Raw genomic sequence first — 20,685 nt, 5'->3', positions numbered from 1 at the left:
CTACCATAGAGATCAATGGGACATCTGGCAGCATCGAACATAAGCTTTCGCTGCTTTCAGACTCCCATTGATTCCTATGGCATCTGCGGCCTCCAGGGTGGCGGATTGAAAACCAGGTACGAAATATTTGATAACTTTGAAAAAGTATCAAATATTGCCGAATGTGTTTTCGGAACATCTGTAATGACGTAAGCATCGATCTGTGTCGGTTTGAGACCGGCGGATCGTATGTTACGTTGCAGATTTCAACTTTTGCCAGCCTGTAGGCTTTGATAACTAGGTCGAATCAAGCTCGCCACAATTACGCTGCGGAATTTCAGCGTATTTGCAGTTGACGGCTTGATAAATATCCCCCTTAGAGTGGTTTGGTAACTGATATTGTTATAGCGTTCCTACACAGGGATGATTCTTTTTTTTCTTTTTCTTTTAAAAAAAAAAATATAATATAAAATATATAAATGATTTACTTGAAGCTGAAAGTTAATACAGACTTCAGCATAATGCACTGGGTCTTTTTTAGCATTATCTAATGTATTTGTCTTTTCTTCATACTCAGAACCTGCCTAGCGAGATTTCTAAAATTCTTTGAAGGACCTTGCAGTAATGACGAGACTTGCTAGATCATCTCACAAGAGTAGAGAGCTTTAGATCAGTGGGCATCTTGTATTAGTGCAAAAGGAAATAAGCAGTTGCTCTAAACGGTTCCCAATTTTAAAGTTGTTGTTTCTGAGCCACTGCTCCTGTGTACAGAAATTACAGCTTAACCCCTTAACTGTCAGACAGGGCTGCAACAAAAAATGTGTAGCCAAGGGGTTGTATGCGCACCGCATTAAACAGGTTCAGTAAGTTTAAAAGACTATTAAAGCTTGCTTAAACTGTACTGTTTTATGTGAGCCAAGTAATAAGGAAAGTTATACTGCATTCTAACTTTGTATACTAATATGTGGCTCTGTATTTTCAAAAAGAAGAAAGGAAAGGATTTTTAGGCTTGCAAAAAAGTTTGAAAGCATATATATATATATATATATATATATATATATATATATATTATTCTTGTTATTTTAATAGGTTTTTGTCTGTGTAAGGCTAATTGTGCATACCCATTAAAGTTTATATATCATCAACAAGAAGAAAAAGAAAATATAAATTATAAATATTTATCCAAAAAAAGACTGGGGCTACAGCACTCTATGCAAAGTTGAAGATTTTAATTATGAAATATAAATAAATTCATATAGAAAAGTATATACAATGTATAAATAATCGATGCTCACAGAACGGAAAATGTGAAAATACCTACACCAAAACAAACCAGTAACATATCATAAAAACAATATACTAAGGAGACCGGTCACCTAGTAATACTATATAGCCGCAAACATATAAGAGTGTTATTTAAATATGGCATAAAAATACAATTTGATACTGAATATAGGACAGGATCAACTACACCCCATCTGCAACCTGAACCCCCTAGAAATCACCAACGAGGTAAAGCCAGGGCAGATACATACAGGGATCTAAGTTGTCACAGCCAAATACATCTAAATGAATACAACTGCTACAGCAGACATATAAGATGCAGATATACTCTTTAGTTGGATAGTAGAGAACTGTGTCAACAACACCTCAATTGTAACCAGACCCCCCCCCCGAAATCACTAGGGAGGCAAAACCTGGACAGTATCCAATTGAGGGGTTAATAGTGTAGTGTTTTACTATGCATTGGGGGGCTGACGGATTAGGGGTTAATAGTGTAGTGTTTATATATATATATAAACAATACATTTAACACTACAATTGTAATGGTCTTTTGTATATATGTAAGTGTGTGTATGTGTATGTATATATATATATATATATTATTCTTTATTTATTAAGCGCCAACAGATTCCGCAGCGCTATCCATGGGTACAAAGATAAAAGTACAGTACAATACAATATAAAAGACACCAGACAAAGTTTATCAAACAAATACATGGGGAATTGAGGGTCCTGTTCCCGTGGGAACTTACAATCTTATATACATATATATATATATATATATATATATATATATATATATATATATATATACCGTATTGTCCGGAGTATAATTTAAATCTTTAAATTAGGGGTGTGTCCTATAATCGGGTGCGGCCTATAATCGGTATGTTATCAACGGCGTCCGATGTCATTCGATATTTTTGACGACTGTTACATTCAGTAATGCTATTTCAAATATGCTAATTTTATTTTATGCCTTTGGCTGCAATTGGAATATTACTGTAAGTTTTTAACTTTGTTTGTATACACTCATGTTTTGTTAATTGAATGAATGGTTGTTACCATAGTTTAATTGATCACTTTTGCTCTCAAGTCTTTTTTTCAAAGCAGATAATGGTTTCAATGAAAGTCTTGAAAAAAAACAGTACAGCTATCGTATTTCTGTGAGCATATAACATATGCGTCAAAAGCACGACTAACTGCTTAATTGAAACCAAAAGTGTTAAAAAAAAACCAGTAGATTTGTTCATAGTCATTAACCCCTTAATGACCACAGCACTTTTCCATTTTCTGTCCGTTTGGGACCAAGGCTATTTTTACATTTCTGCGGTGTTTGTGTTTAGCTGTAATTTTCCCCTTACCCATTTAATGTACCCACACATATTATATACCGTTTTTCTCGCCATTAAATGGACTTTCTAAAGATACCATTATTTTCATCATATCTTATAATTTACTATAATTTTTTTTATAAAATATGAGGAAAAAATTGAAAAAAAACACACTTTTTCTAACTTTGACCCCCAAAATCTGTTATACATCTACAACCACCAAACAAAAACCATGCTAAATAGTTTCTAAAGTTTGTCCTGAGTTTAGAAATACCCAATGTTTACATGTTCTTTGCTTTTTTTGCAAGTTATAGGGCCATAAATACAAGTAGCACTTTGCTATTTCCAAACCACTTTTTTTCAAAATTAGCGCTAGTTACATTAGAACACTGATATCTTTCAGGAATCCATGAATATCCATTGACATGTATATATTTTTTTTTAGAAGACATCCCAAAGTATTGATCTAGGCCCATTTTGGTATATTTCATGCCACCATTTCACCGCCAAATGCGATCAAATAAAAAAAATTGTTCACTTTTTCACAATTTTTTTCACAAACTTTAGGTTTCTCACTGAAATTATTTACAAAAAACTTATGCAATTATAGCATACATGGTTGTAAATGCTTCTCTGGGATCCCCTTTATTCATAAATAGCAGACATATATGGCTTTGGTTTTGCTTTTTACTAATTAGAAGGCTGCTAAATGCGACTGCGCACCACACGTGTATTATGCCCAGCAGTGAAGGGGTTAATTAGGGAGCATGTAGGGAGCTTCTAGGGTTAATTTTAGCTTCAGTGTAGTGTAGTAGACAACCCCAAGTATTGATCTAGGCCCATTTTGGTATATTTCATGCCACCATTTCACCGCCAAATGCAATCAAATTAAAAAAAAACACAAAATTTTTCACAATTTTAGGTTTCTCACTGAAATTATTTACAAACAGCATGTGCAATTATGGCACAAATAGTTGTAAATGCTTCTCTGGGATCCCCTTTGTTCAGAAATAGCAGACATATATGACTTTGGCGTTGCTTTTTGGTAATTAGAAGGCCGCTAAGTGCTGCTGCGCATCACACATGTATTATGGCTAGCAGTCAAGGGGTTAATTAGGTAGTTTGTAGGGAGCTTGCAGGGTTAATTTTAGCTTTAGTGTAGAGATCTGCCTCCCACCTGACACATCAGACCCCCTGATATCTCCCAAACAGCTCCCTTCCCTCCCCCACCCCACAATTGTCCCCGCCATCTTAAGTACTGGCAGAAAGTCTGCCAGTACTAAAATAAAAGTTGTTTTTTTTTAAATACATCTTTAGCATATTTACATATGCTACTTTGTAGGATCCCCCTTAGCCACCAACCACCCTGACCCCCCCCCCCCAAACAGCTCTCTAACCCCCCCCCCCTGCCTTATTGGGGGCCATCTTGGGTACTGGCAGCTGTCTGCCAGTATCCAGTTAACAATATTTTTTTCTCTTTTTTATTTATTTTTTTAAAAATTTTCTGTAGTGTAGCTTCCCCACGACCAACCCCTACCCCCACCCCCTCCCAGATGCCTTAGATTACTTTTTGGGGGCATTTATTCCCCCTCTTCCTCCCACTTATTACAGGATAATATCTGTAGTGTAAGCGGTTCCCACCCGCTCCCTTCCGTGCACACGCCCGCCCGCCGATCCCCCGTGCACGCGAGCGTGTCTGTGCGCGCCCCTGACTCTCCCGCCCCCGATCCCGCCCCCCTCTGTGTCTCTGAAGCCATCGATGGCCGCCCACCCGCCTCCCACTGCAGCTCCCACCCACCAACGATTGCGGCCATCGGTGTCCGGTGTAGAGAGGGCCACAGAGTTGCTCTCTCTGCACCGGAGGGGTACAAATTGTTATTGCAGGATGCCTCGATATTGAGGCATCCTGCAATAACCGGAAAGCAGCTGGAAGCGATGAGGATCGCTTCCAGCAGCTTTCCAAACCGAGGACGTACGCCATACGTCCTCAGGCGTTAACTGCCTTTTTTCTGAGGACGTATGGCGTACGTCCTCGGTCATTAAGGGGTTAAATAAAATACTGTTTACTGTTCTACTAATGTGTATATTTTCTTTTTTTAGGGTGTGGTTGGTGTGTGTATGTACGGTATGTATGTGTGCGTATATATATATATATATATATATATATATACACACACACAATACAATTAGCACTACAACTGTAACGGTGTGTCTTTTATATATATATATATATATATATATATAAAGTCCCAGGAGAGGATATGCACACCTATCGGATAAATAACATCCACCAGGGTGCTGAATCAATCAGGATGTAGAACATTCATATTCAGGACAGCACTCTCTGGATTTTGAATAAAACATAGCTTTTATTATTCCATTTCGTTAAAAGTAAAGTCCCATGACGTGTCGGTGCCTAACTGGCACCTTTATAAAATAGCTTCAAGTTGCGAGTGGAAAGGAGTCCCTTAAGACATCCAAGCAGTGCTGTTTTTTAAAGTCACATACCCCCAGTATTTATACCCTTACCAGCTGTGTTTAAAAATATATTTATATAGATGTGTATAAATATATATATATATATAAACAATACATTTAGCACTACAATTGTAACGGTCGGTGTGTGTATGTGTATATATTTGTATGAGCATATATGTGTTTGTGTCTGTACGTGTGTATATGTTTGTGTGTATGTATGAGCATATATGTGTTTGTGTCTGTAGGTGTGTATATGTGTGTGTGTTTACGTGTGTGTACATGTGTGGGTATGTGTATATGTGTGTACGTTTGTGTGTATGAATGAGCATATATGTGTGTATATGTGTTTGTGTCTGTATGTGTGTATATGTTTGTGTGTATGTATGAGCATATATGTGTGTATATGTGTTTGTATCTGTATGTGTGTATATGTGTACGTTTGTGTGTATGTATGAGCATATATGTGTTTGTGTCTGTACATGTGTATATGTTTGTGTGTATGTATGAGCATATATGTGTGTATGTGTGTGTTTGTTTACGTGTGTGTATATGTGTGTACATGTGTGGGTAAGTGTATATGTGTGTACATTTGTGTGTATGTATGAGCATATATGTGTTTGTATCTGTACGTGTGTATATGTTTGTGTGTATGTATGAGCTTATATGTGTGTATGTGTGTGTTTGTTTACGTGTGTGTATATGTGTGTACATGTGTGGGTAAGTGTATATGTGTGTACGTTTGTGTGTATGTATGAGCATATATGTGTTTGTGTCTGTACGTGTGTATATGTTTGTGTGTATGTATGAGCATATATGTGTGTATATGTGTGTGTGTACGTTTGTGTGTATGTATGAGGATATATGTGTGTATATGTGTGTGTGTTTACGTGTGTGTATGTATGAGCATATATGTGTTTGTGTCTGTACGTTTGTATATGTTTGTGTGTATGTATGAGCATATATGTGTTTGTGTCTGTACGTGTGTATATGTGTTTGTGTTTATGTGTGTATGTTTGTGTGTATATGTGTTTGTGTCTGTATGTATGTATATGTGTTTTTGTTTATGTGTTTGTATATGTGTGTACATTTGTGTGTATGTATGAGCATATGTGTGTGTATATGTGTTTGTGTCTGTATGTGTGTGTTTGTATGAGCATATATGTGTGTATATGTGTTTGTGTCTGTATGTGTGTGTATGTATGAGCATATATGTGTGTATATGTGTTTGTGTCTGTACGTGTGTATATGTTTGTGTGTATGTATGAGCATATATTTGTGTATATGTGTTTGTGTCTGTATGTGTGTATATGTGTGTGTGTACGTGTGGGTATATATGTGTGTATATGTGTGGGTATGTGTGTACGTTTGTGTGTATATGTGTTTGTGTCTGTATGTATGTATATGTGTTTTTGTTTATGTGTGTGTATATGTGTGTACATGTGTGAGTATGTGTATATGTGTGTACATTTGTGTGTATGTATGAGCATATATGTGTGTATATGTGTTTGTGTCTGTATGTGTGTATGTATGAGCATATATGTGTGTATATGTGTTTGTGTATGTATGAGCATATATGTGTGTATATGTGTTTGTGTCTGTACGTGTGTATATGTTTGTGTGTATGTATGAGCATGTATTTGTGTATATGTGTTTGTGTCTGTATGTGTGTATATGTGTGTGTGTTTATGTATGGGTATATATGTGTGTACATGTGTGGGTATGTGTGTACGTTTGTGTGTATGTATGAGCATATATGTGTTTGTGTCTGTACGTGTGTATATGTTTGTGTGTATGCATGAGCATATATGTGTGTATATGTGTGTGTGTCTGTACGTGTGTATATGTTTGTGTGTATGTATGAGCATGTATGTGTGTATATGTGTTTGTGTCTGTATGTGTGTGTATGTATGAGCATATATGTGTGTATATGTGTTTGTGTCTGTATGTGTGTGTATGTATGAGCATATATGTGTGTATATGTGTTTGTGTCTGTACGTGTGTATATGTTTGTGTGTATGTATGAGCATGTATTTGTGTATATGTGTTTGTGTCTGTATGTGTGTATATGTGTGTGTGTTTACGTGTGTATATATGTGTGTACATGTGTGGGTATGTGTGTACGTTTGTGTGTATGTATGAGCATATATGTGTTTGTGTCTGTACGTGTGTATATGTTTGTGTGTATGTATGAGCATATATGTGTGTACATGTGTGAGTATGTGTATATGTCTGTACATTTGTGTGTATGTATGAGCATATATGTGTGTATATGTGTTTGTATGTATGAGCATATATGTGTGTATATGTGTTTGTGTCTGTATGTGTGTGTATGTATGAGCATATATGTGTGTATATGTGTTTGTGTCTGTACGTGTGTATATGTTTGTGTGTATGTATGAGCATGTATTTGTGTATATGTGTTTGTGTCTGTATGTGTGTATATGTGTGTGTGTTTATGTATGGGTATATATGTGTGTACATGTGTGGGTATGTGTGTACGTTTGTGTGTATGTATGAGCATATATGTGTTTGTGTCTGTACGTGTGTATATGTTTGTGTGTATGCATGAGCATATATGTGTGTATATGTGTGTGTGTCTGTACGTGTGTATATGTTTGTGTGTATGTATGAGCATGTATGTGTGTATATGTGTTTGTGTCTGTATGTGTGTGTATGTATGAGCATATATGTGTGTATATGTGTTTGTGTCTGTATGTGTGTGTATGTATGAGCATATATGTGTGTATATGTGTTTGTGTCTGTACGTGTGTATATGTTTGTGTGTATGTATGAGCATGTATTTGTGTATATGTGTTTGTGTCTGTATGTGTGTATATGTGTGTGTGTACGTGTGGGTATATATGTGTGTACATGTGTGGGTATGTGTGTACGTTTGTGTGTATATGTGTTTGTGTCTGTATGTATGTATATGTGTTTTTGTTTATGTGTGTGTATATGTGTGTACATGTGTGAGTATGTGTATATGTGTGTACATTTGTGTGTATGTATGAGCATATATGTGTGTATATGTGTTTGTGTCTGTATGTGTGTATGTATGAGCATATATGTGTGTATATGTGTTTGTGTCTGTATGTGTGTGTATGTATGAGCATATATGTGTGTATATGTGTTTGTGTCTGTTCGTGTGTATATGTTTGTGTGTATGTATGAGCATGTATTTGTGTATATGTGTTTGTGTCTATATGTGTGTATATGTGTGTGTGTTTATGTATGGGTATATATGTGTGTACATGTGTGGGTATGTGTGTACGTTTGTGTGTATGTATGAGCATATATGTGTTTGTGTCTGTACATGTGTATATGTTTGTGTGTATGTATGAGCATGTATGTGTGTATATGTGTTTGTGTCTGTATGTGTGTGTATGTATGAGCATATATGTGTGTATATGTGTTTGTGTCTGTATGTGTGTGTATGTATGAGCATATATGTGTGTATATGTGTTTGTGTCTGTACGTGTGTATATGTTTGTGTGTATGTATGAGCATGTATTTGTGTATATGTGTTTGTGTCTGTATGTGTGTATATGTGTGTGTGTTTACGTGTGTATATATGTGTGTACATGTGTGGGTATGTGTGTACGTTTGTGTGTATGTATGAGCATATATGTGTTTCTGTCTGTACGTGTGTATATGTTTGTGTGTATGTATGAGCATATATGTGTGTACATGTGTGAGTATGTGTATATGTCTGTACATTTGTGTGTATGTATGAGCATATATGTGTGTATATGTGTTGTATGTATGAGCATATATGTGTGTATATGTGTTTGTGTCTGTATGTGTGTGTATGTATGAGCATATATGTGTGTATATGTGTTTGTGTCTGTACGTGTGTATATGTTTGTGTGTATGTATGAGCATGTATTTGTGTATATGTGTTTGTGTCTGTATGTGTGTATATGTGTGTGTTTATGTATGGGTATATATGTGTGTACATGTGTGGGTATGTGTGTACGTTTGTGTGTATGTATGAGCATATATGTGTTTGTGTCTGTACGTGTGTATATGTTTGTGTGTATGCATGAGCATATATGTGTGTACATGTGTGAGTATGTGTATATGTCTGTACATTTGTGTGTATGTATGAGCATATATGTGTGTATATGTGTTTGTATGTATGAGCATATATGTGTGTATATGTGTTTGTGTCTGTATGTGTGTGTATGTATGAGCATATATGTGTGTATATGTGTTTGTTTCTGTACGTGTGTATATGTTTGTGTGTATGTATGAGCATGTATTTGTGTATATGTGTTTGTGTTTGTATGTGTGTATATGTGTGTGTGTTTATGTATGGGTATATATGTGTGTACATGTGTGGGTATGTGTGTACGTTTGTGTATATGTATGAGCATATATGTGTGTGTGTCTGTACGTGTGTATATGTTTGTGTGTATGTATGAGCATGTATGTGTGTATATGTGTTTGTGTCTGTATGTGTGTGTATGTATGAGCATATATGTGTGTATATGTGTTTGTGTCTGTATGTGTGTGTATGTATGAGCATATATGTGTGTATATGTGTTTGTGTCTGTACGTGTGTATATGTTTGTGTGTATGTATGAGCATGTATTTGTGTATATGTGTTTGTGTCTGTATGTGTGTATATGTGTGTGTGTTTACGTGTGTATATATGTGTGTACATGTGTGGGTATGTGTGTACGTTTGTGTGTATGTATGAGCATATATGTGTTTGTGTCTGTACGTGTGTATATGTTTGTGTGTATGTATGAGCATATATGTGTGTACATGTGTGAGTATGTGTATATGTCTGTACATTTGTGTGTATGTATGAGCATATATGTGTGTATATGTGTTTGTATGTATGAGCATATATGTGTGTATATGTGTTTGTGTCTGTATGTGTGTGTATGTATGAGCATATATGTGTGTATATGTGTTTGTGTCTGTACGTGTGTATATGTTTGTGTGTATGTATGAGCATGTATTTGTGTATATGTGTTTGTGTCTGTATGTGTGTATATGTGTGTGTGTTTATGTATGGGTATATATGTGTGTACATGTGTGGGTATGTGTGTACGTTTGTGTATATGTATGAGCATATATGTGTTTGTGTCTGTACGTGTGTATATGTTTGTGTGTATGTATGAGCATATATGTGTGTATATGTGTTTGTGTCTGTACGTGTGTATATGTGTTTGTGTCTGTATGTGTATATATGTGTGTGTGTTTACGTGTGTATATATGTGTGTACATGTGTGGGTATGTGTGTACGTTTGTGTGTATGTATGAGCATATATGTGTTTGTGTCTGTACGTGTGTATATGTTTGTGTGTATGTATGAGCATATATGTGTGTATATATGTTTGTGTCTGTACGTGTGTATGTATGAGCATATATGTGTGTATATGTGTTTGTGTCTGTACGCGTGTATATGTGTTTGTGTCTGTACGTGTGTATATGTGTTTGTGTCTGTATGTGTATATATGTGTGTGTGTTTACGTGTGTATATATGTGTGTACATGTGTGGGTATGTGTGTACGTTTGTGTGTATGTATGAGCATATATGTGTTTGTGTCTGTACGTGTGTGTATGTTTGTGTGTATGTCAGTGAAGTGTATGCATGTAGTGAATAGGAAATGCTTCAGTGTACAGCAAGTGAAATGTTGATGATCCCATGACTGACATTCTCCCTAAAGCCCCAGGTCCTTCACTTTCGTAGAGAGAGCAGTGTTCTATATAGAATTGTCATGCTTTTAGACGTGTGGCTCTTTTAGTCATTCCAGGACATTTGACGTTATTCCCTAGCCAGAATTTACCCTCCTGCTACAGCGAAGGCCCAGAGCACGAGTCAAAATAGCTGCGTGATGTCACATCATAATAAGAATGTGCTCTGACCAATTGGTGCCAAGAATTGTCTGGACATGGGTGGTTTCCTATTACAGTCTTTTTAAAGAGACATTATGCTCAAATACACATGACAGTTCCCTTCCCAGAGTGCAAGTGCCACCCTAGGCGATGTGGAATTTTATAAAAGGAGCCTTATCAAAAGTCACTGACCTTTTTCTAGCAAGAGGATCCTGTGTGGTATCTGGAGCTTGCTTCACCACTTCAGAATTCAGGCTGCAACTGCTACACTCCAGCCCAGCTCACAATGCAGCGTCACTGTGATCCTTTACAGTACGTGCAGTTTGTGTAGTTATTTAAGTCAGGAATTAGTGGCTGCCCCAGTGTTTCTCAATTGATCTGCAACAGAGAATTTCTCCCATCTGCAGCAGTTTTTATACTCTTAACCTGGCCTTTTTGCTCTGTTTCATGTCCTTTCTTCCTTACATGGGTATGACAAAGCACTGCTAGAATTGAGCTACCCCTATTGCATCTCATGAAGCGTTTTGGCAGCTTGAGAGGGAGCAAGAAACGCAAGGACCAGGGCAGAGGCACCGAGAGACGTCAGTCTGAGCCTCATGGACTCTTAGGTATGGAATTATCAACTCCTAGGGGGTTTGTTCCTAATACAAGCAGTAAAGGGTGGCACGCAATATCCTATAATCTGTAAATCCTATTGCTGACATGTCAAGTGCCTGTATTAAATTAGTGCAATTTGTTTTTGTTTTATTTTTTTATTGCCTTGGCCCATATAAGTTTAAAGCAGATTTAAGTTTGTCCTGTAAATTTACTTTAAAGAGACACTGTGCTAAAAAAATGTGTTCCCCCTTAATGTGTTCCAAATTACTTGTTATACCAATTGTAAAGTATTAAATGTATGCAAAATTATTCCTTCGTGTTTATTTTTGTATTTTAAATCGTTTTTTTTTTTATTAAACCCATCACCTAGAACATGCCCATAACAATGGGCTGAGCCTGCCAGTAAAGCAGACCTGCTAATGTTATCTTTGTTCGGTATAGACATGCTAATTCTAGATGGGGGGTTGAATATGCACTATTTCCCAAACAAAATCTATCTCCCCCCTCGATTAATCAGTGATATTGTCTACTATTTATATAACCTTTCTGCAGAGAAAATGTTTGTTACTCATATTTTCAGTATAAGTGGGGATACAGCAGGCAAAGTAGTCATTTCAAATAACAAATAAATGTAAAGGAAATGTATATGAACAACTAAATACACTCCAGCAGTTTAATGGACCATTGGGAACACATTAAAGGGGAGAACATTTTAGAGTGCAATGTCCCTTTAAGCAGTTTAACTGTTCTGTCTGCTCTGAAATAATAATTTCTGTTATATTGTTCTGTAATACACTGTTGTTTATGATGAGAGAAGAATGTCTGGTGTCCTCTCACACAGTAAGGCAAAGTGACAATAAGATGTCTCTTTGTAACTCCAAATGTGTTTTTTAGTTAGAGCATACAGATCTATATATCGTGATGACATTTATAAATACCAGGACCTTTTTAGCGGGTGCACCGCCCGGCTGATATTACTGACCAGCTAAAATTTGCTAATATTAAAAATGTTCAATTTTTATTGTGCAAATTATTATATACATTTATGCTAAATTATGCAATTAATTTGTGATTTTGATAGCAGAAAATTATATAATATTAGAAAATATTACACTGCCCCCACCCGGCTACTTCATAATGCCACTTGGCTGGCAACATTTTCTGTGAAGAGCACTGAATACTATTACTGCCACCAATCTGTCAGCATAAAAGGGTGTAATGATATAATGATGGATATTTAAGTATGCTTGCAAGTCAAATTTCAGTAAGTGTTTGTAGACAAATTGATTACTATCATTACTGAAGTTATTTAGCTCTCAGTTACACTTTGGGGTTTATATATCATGAATTCCCTGTACTGGTACAGATTCACTCATTTAAACCTGCAGCTGATAATTATTCCTAAACCCTCTACGCAAACTTAGAATTGGCAAATGAAAATCCTCCCAGATTCATTCGACCAGGGTGATTGACAAGCGTACGTTTGTGCAATGCTAAATACGGGGAACAAACGAGCCTCACGATTTGTAATAAAATGCAGACAGGACCACAACATGTGAACCTTGTCTATCCAATAATCTAGCTCCTTAGTTTCTGGTATGGTACTTTTTATTAGAATTGTGGCAATTCTTTAATTACTTGGCTGCTAGAGAAATTCCAATAGCTAAATCATCATTTTGATGGTCTCTTTTGATGATGTGTAGATAGATAGATAGATAGATAGATAGATAGATAGATAGATGTGTGTGTATCTATTCATATTTATATCTCAGGCATATATTGCTTGTACTATATATAAAAGAGCTGTGGGTGTTGTTGGGGGTTTGTTGCTATCAGCCAATAAGCATTCTGTCCATAGGAATAGGTTGTATACAAATATGCATTTCATGTTAGTTTCAAAATCAATTTTAACAGTTTTACCTTCAACATCAAAAATATTTTAACCTGTTACTTCCTCACTTATCTGTGTAGTGGAATATTTCTGAGTTCCTTGCTCCTTTCATTACTGTTTATAGAAGCTATTTGCCAAGATGTGTAAGATTTACCCTCAGAGATTGGAGAGGTATCTGTGATTGGAAACAGACTATGTAACCTTAGTACTGGGTCATCAAAACTAAAGCCTAAAAATAGAAACTAATTATAAACCAATGATCATTTAAAATCAGTCCTATAAAATGCAATTGTATGCTAATGAACATGGTTGGTAATTATTTCACAGAGACATAAAATTCACAATTAAAGTTTAATGATTCAGGTAGAGCTCCAATTTACTTCCAGTTATATACTTTGTTCTCTTGGTAACCTTTGTTGAGGTGTATACCTAGATATGCTCAGACGCATTAAAATGACAGCAGTGTTATAAACAATGTAAAACGTTTTTACAAACAATGCTGCCATAAAGTGTTCAAGATACTTACTTGCTACTTAGCCTACCTAGATATGATCTTCAACAAAGGATGATACAAAAAATGAAAAAAAATGATAATAGAAATAAATTGGATGCTCTTTTTGAATGACTAATTTTGACTATCATGTGTTTTAATTTAATTTCAGTTCTTAGAAATACAGAAGGATATTATTGTCTGTTCTATAAGGAGACGCAACTATGATCACAGCTATAATGTATATATGAATAAATTATGTGTTTTTTATGGTGTGTAATGTGCATTTTGTGTCAAATGTATAGATTTCTGAGTAATACTCTTTTGTACATATAAGAGGGTTCTAGAAAACTCTCAGTCATCTGTGTATAAGAGAACACATTTGACATTTTTCCTTGAAGAATGTGGCTTCCAGAATGTAATTACTGTGAGTCAGTGGGCAGCGTGTGTGCTGTACGTTATTCACACTGAGCTATTTGCATTAGTGTGCTTGTGCCGAGCCTCTGAACCTTGTAGTGTTTTGCATACACTGTATAAAGGAGTACATAGATGTGCGTATCCTTAGCAGGAGAGAAATGTTTGCTGTGCTTACAAGCCACATAAAAATGCCTCAGTCTCAAAATAGTGACTGAATTGGGTGCTGTGCATAGATATACAGAGCAGGAGGATGCCCTTTCCCTTTCTTGTTTCTGCTGCCTACACTCATATAATATGACTTATTAGTGATGTATTCCAAGGGATCTGTATGTCTAATCTCTCCCATAACCACAGTGAGCAGTAGATCCCTTCACATACTGAATCTCTAGACCTAAATACTTACTCACTCCACTCATCCCCAGTTCTTCTTGTCTTCATTGATGCAGCAACCCTCACCCACTCACATACTGTATAAAGAATAAGATGCACAGATACTGATAAAAAAAATCCAGTATAAAACTGTTTCAAAACTTACTTAGAAGCTCTCAGTTTAGCTGAATTGAAACGGTAGTTGGAAAGCCCACTGCAAGTGGGAAATAAGACACATCGTATCATGTCCGCTCGCACTATGATAAATCTACCCCATTGCCTCAAATCCACAGATATTATCTGATTCTTTCTTTGTTGGCAATGATCAAAAATTCTATATAGAAAGCATTTGATAAATAAAGTGAGTATTTTCTTCTACTAAACCAATTTTTAAAAAGGGTATTTTAAGATGTAGCACCATAAATGGTTTTTTTATTTTATGTTTCAGACAGAGCATACAATTTTAAACAAGTTTCCAATTTACTTCTATTATCAGATTTGCTTAGTTCCCATGATATTCTGTGTTGAAGAGATACCTTGATGGGTGTCTGGAGAACTATATGGCAGGAAATAGTGCTGCCCTCTAGTGCACTTGCAAATGGATAACATTCTTGCAAAACTGCTGCCATATAGTGCTCCAAAAATGGGCCGGCTTCTAAGCTTATGTCCCTGCTTTTTAACAAAAGATACTGAGAGACTGAAGAAAAATTGATTATAGAAGTAAATTAGAAAGTTGCATAAAATTGCCTGCTCTATCCGAATCATGAAAGAAAAAAAATTGGTTTTCCTATCCCTTTAAATAGTAATTGCACCAATAAATTCTATTATTCATCCACATCATCTCTGGACCTAAATACTTCCCCACTCCACTCATCCTCAGTTCTTCTTCTCTTCATTGATGCAGCAACCCTCACCCACTCACATGTGTCTGTCAGCTTTTGAAGTAAAAATAGATAAATCCTTATTACTTGTTTTTACAGCCAGTGAACCAGCTCAAATAACAAAATGTGTGTTTTGTTTTTCCTGAATTGCAGAATGTTGAGACAAATTGAAAGGGCTTCGACTTTCAGATAAATTAGATCTAAAATTAATAGAGTACATATTTTTTACATGAACCTATATATCAAGCATGTAAGCCTCAAAAAATATAATTGACATATTATTGCTTAAAAGGACAGTCTACACCAGAATATTTTTTGTTTTTGAAGATAGATAATCCCTTTTTTACCCATTCCCTAGTTTTGCATAACTAACACAGTTATATTAATACACGTTTTACCTCTGTAATTATCTTGTATCTAAGCCTCTGCAAACTGCCCCTTATTTCAGTTCTTTTGACAGACTTGCATTTTAGCCAATCAGTGCGAGCTCCTAGGAACTCCATGTGTGTGAGCACAGTGTTATCTATATGAAACACATGAACTAACACCCTCTAGTGGTGAAAAACGGTCAAAATGCCATGAGCTAAGAGGCGGCCTTCAAGGGCTTCGAAATTAGCATATGAACCTCCTAGATTTAGCTTTCAACTAAGAATACCAAGAGAACAAAGCTAAATTGGTGATAGAAGTAAATTAGAAAATTGTTTAAAATGACATGCCCCATCTGAATAATGAAAGTTTGTTTTGGACTAGACTGTCCCTTTAATAATTGTTGCAATACTGCTGCTACAATACATTCATTATAAACAATGTAAACCACTGAATGTATGTGTAATAAATTGCTTAAAGAAAGCACAGCTGCCGTTTTATTATTATTTCAAAACAGCATCTCAAAAATGTTTTTGCCTAGTCATCCAGTTTTCCTTTTACAGTCAGTGCTCTGCTAGTACGAGCCATTCTTTATTATACCCTTGACAAAGCTATTGAAGATGCACATTTATGATTTCTTTTGAAGTAATGCGAGAGAGAGAGAGAGAGAGAGAGAGAGAGAGAAACATTAAAGGGATAGTATACACCAATTTTCATATAACTGTATGTAATAGACACTACTATGAAGAATAAGATACTGATATAAAAATTTAGTATAAAACTGTTTAAAAACTTACTTAGAAGCTGTCAGTTTGGCTCTGTTGAAAAGGTAGTTGGAAAGCCCACTGCAAGTGGGAAATAAGACACTCCCCCTCCCCCTTCTTTTGCATATGAAAAGACCCTTTACACAAACAGGAGCAAGCTGGAGTAGGTATCTGACGGTATTCTCCTAAAACTTTGGGGCTTGGTTAGGAGTCTGAAAATCAGAGCAATGTTATTTAAAAAGCAAAACTATACATTTAAAAAAAAAAAATACTTTATGGGCTGTATAAATAGATCATCTACAAAACATTTATGCAAAGAAAAAAATGAGATAGATAGAATAGTGCATTCAAAGAAAAGATTAGTCTTAAGTTTCATTAGCTGTTTAAATATTGGCAAAATAAGTGTAAAATTGTATTGTCTATAAAACAATGGGAGCTGCCATGTTGTAACTTAGGTTACCTTTTCTGCTGTGGCCAATTAGGGACCATTATAAATAGGTCACTAGCGTGTTCAGCCAATGTCTGTGTGGAATATGTGTTCTGCACTTCAATCTCTAACAGGAACTAAAAAGCTCACAATTTCAGAATGGACTTACAGGAAAAGGGGACAAAATATATAATGAAACTATATTGCAGAGCTTTTTTTAGAGATACAATTTATCATTTTATATTACCATCTCAAAGTGTTTAATGTCCCTTTGGGTGCGGAGAGCAACATGTAGCCGTCATCTGCACAATGCCTAGAGTATAGATACCGACTGTGTTTCATTCTCCTGGGTAGATGGTCACTTTCGAAAGCTGATCACATCCCCCTGCAGTTGGTTACAAGGAGTGTGTTTGGCATTGCCAGGGGAATACAGAGATGCCAATGTTGTTGTCATGTGTGATAACGTCACGAAGCCCTGGAAGATGTTATAGCTTTGGACTTGTAATATGAGTTAAAAAATGGAAGCGTGATGGATTGTGCTCGAGCAATATTAACTCACATTATCGCTAACATTTTGCTCTACAAAAATAATCTAGGCCTTTGTTTTACCATAATAGGGGAATTACAATTTAATCTAAAACACCCTCTAAATAAAGAAAGGTTATTGACTTCTGATATAAGTATTGGGTGGGCATTATTATTCCTGCTAAAGATGCTCTTCTTAGTGAGGTATCAGAGCTTAGTTGAAACTGTTCTATTCTTAAAAAAAAAAAAGCTTTCATGCAAGATTTAATGAACTTGATGTCTGTAGAATGTGTTCTTGATCCAAATTCCCTTAATACATTGGATTTTTTTTTTAAATTAATAAATTATGTTAAACAGTTGTTAATACCAGTGTTAAAGTTATTTTTCAGTGTTAAACTTTTAGATCTAACCTCACTCAAAAAAACAAATAAATACATTAAAAATAATATCTATATATATGTGTGTGTGTGTGTGTGTGCATCAAATAGATAGATCAATAGATAGATAAATACAGAATATCTTCATAGTTCATGACACAGATCTTCTGTTTACATGTACATTAATTTTATGTGTATAAATAATAAAAACTCAGATTGGAACAAATATCTCCCCAGAAGCTTTGGTTTCTAGATAATAATGTGTGTTCTGTGTGTGCAATGTCTGAGAATTTTGGAATCATTAGAGAGACCACCCCAACGGCCACATCAGAGGTGTAATTAAGGATTTTCCAGTTCTCTGCTCTTGTGCCAGGGTCTTTGGCAAGATAGAAAATGATCATATTTACAGTGGCTGCATAAAGGTTAATTAACCTCTTGTTCCTAGTGGCAGTAGGCTAAGGCACCCTGTGGGAGTTGCATTATAAACAAATAATTGTGTTTTCGCTGTAATTAATAAGCTTAACTCAAACATTTAAATGAAAAGCAGGATGGTATTGTTAGTGCTAAGGGAATGGCCAAGTATACACTGATTATCTATATATTCCGTTGCAATACAAGTATTGTTCACAATCTCATGAAGTGCTACTGTTAATAGAACACTAAAGTCAATATTAAACTCTTATGATTCAGATGCATGCAATTTTTTTTAATTCCATTTTACTTATATTATCAAAATGTGCACATTCTATTTATATTTGTGCTTGGTTGATGGCTGTCACGTGATACAGGGAGAGGAAATTGGAACTAACTTTGAAATTTGTCAGAAGAAAAATCTACTCAGTTTGTGTTATTGCATTGTCTGTTTATTATATATTTGTTGATTATCCAATGTTACTGTATTTAAGTAGAGAGAACTAGATGTCTCACTAGACTTTGTATTCACCCAAGAATAAAGACAGTGATCGCTGTATATATGTAATTACATACATCATAAAATAATGCATTTAAAATAAATAATGATGATAAGAAGAAGTGATAACATAATCTGTGATAACATTAGTCATTTCCCTAAAGCCCTGAAGAGTGATTGCCTCAAATCCACAGATATTATCTGATTCTTTCTTTGTTGGCAATGATCAAAAATTCTATATAGAAAGCATTTGATAAATAAATGGACATGGAAGTGATGAATTAAAACATGAAAGTATTTTCTTCTACTAAAGCAATTTTAAAAAGGGTATTTTATGATGTAGCACCATAAATGGGTTTTTTATTTAATGATTCAGAGCATAAAATTTTAAACAAGTTTCCAATTTACTTCTGTTATCAAATTTGCTTACCTTGATGGGTGTCTGGAGAACTATATGGCAGGAAACAGTGATGCTATCTAGTGCACTTGCAAATTGATAACATTCTTGCAAAACTGCTGCCATATAGTGCTCAGAAAATGGGCCGGCTCCTAAGCTTTAACAAAAGATACTGAGAGACTGAAGAAAAATTGATTATAGAAGTAAATTAGAAAGTTGCATAAAATTGCCTGCTCTATCCGAATCATGAAAGAAAAAAAAATGGTTTTCCTATCCCTTTAAATAGTAATTGCGCCAATAAATTCTATTATTCATCCACATCATCTCTAGACCTAAATACTTCCCCACTCCACTCATCCTCAGTTCTTCTTCTCTTCATTGATGCAGCAACCCTCACCACTCACATGTGTCTGTCAGCTTTTGAAGTAAAAATAGATAAATCCTTATTACTTGTTTTTACAGCCAGTGAACCAGCTCAAATAACAAAATGTGTGTTTTGTTTTTCCTGAATTGCAGAATGTTGAGACAAATTGAAAGGGCTTCGACTTTCAGATAAATTGGATCTAAAATGAATAGAGTATATATTTTTTACATGAACCTATATATCAAGCATGTAAGCCTCAAAAAATATAATTGACATATTATTGCTTAAAAGGACAGTCTACACCTATCCCTTTAAATAGTAATTGAGCCAATAAATTCTATTATTCATCCATACACCTCAGGGAACATTTTTACAATGTGGGATAAACTCTCAGAACAATTATACTGTGGGACAGGAGTTCACAAAAAATGTCCTGAAACAATAGGTAGAGTTGCATTACTACTGTATGTGCAGCCATGGACTCTCCTAAGCCGTAAAGCCTTGTTTGTGCAAACATATCTAAAAGTTTTACATTTGCTTTAAAATATTAAGTTAATGCATCCCTTTATATGGAGATATTTTTCCCCAGCAAACTTAAAGCTGCTCAGCAAGATATAACATTACATTGTGACACAACTGGACGCAGAAAAAGCAACTGCATAAGGCTGCAATGTGACAGGTATTATTTGTATTTCTTTTATACCCATAGTATACATTTATACAGCTGTCTAAAGAATTATTTCAGTGATGCTATCTTCACCGCCTCCATAAAAAGCTACTCACTTCCATTGTATAGAGAAGAATAAAAAAATAATTCTAAGAAAATCAATGGATGCATTTCTGAGTACAATATGCAATTACGTTTGTGCAAGGTTATCTGCTGCTGGTCTTTTTTCTGTACTGACAAATTGATTGTGTAAGATTTATGTATAGGATTTGGCTATGTGAAGAAGCCACAGATCTCTGATTCTCTAAGATAATGCAC

The 20,685-nt window shown here is 35.4% G+C and overlaps 1 protein-coding gene across 3 annotated transcripts in view; it reads left to right on the top strand.

The window, feature by feature from the left end:
• PRKAG2 (protein kinase AMP-activated non-catalytic subunit gamma 2) overlaps positions 1–20,685 on the top strand; it is an 889,218-nt gene that overhangs the window by 410,840 nt on the left and 457,693 nt on the right. The window contains exon 1 of one of the 3 annotated variants that reach the window (XM_053713801.1): positions 11,012–11,533. The exons of the other annotated variants lie outside the window; for them this stretch is intronic. Within the exon in view, the coding sequence (XP_053569776.1) occupies positions 11,440–11,533 (94 nt within the window). The 5' untranslated portion in view covers positions 11,012–11,439. Of the gene's footprint in view, positions 1–11,011; positions 11,534–20,685 lie in introns of those variants that run through there. 3 annotated transcript variants of the gene reach the window in all.

This window comes from Bombina bombina, chromosome 5 (assembly GCF_027579735.1).
Source record: "Bombina bombina isolate aBomBom1 chromosome 5, aBomBom1.pri, whole genome shotgun sequence".
In the NCBI taxonomy this organism is placed as follows: domain Eukaryota; kingdom Metazoa; phylum Chordata; class Amphibia; order Anura; family Bombinatoridae; genus Bombina; species Bombina bombina.
Note: the sequence above shows the minus strand (reverse complement) of the source record. Positions and strands in the feature narration are given on the sequence as shown.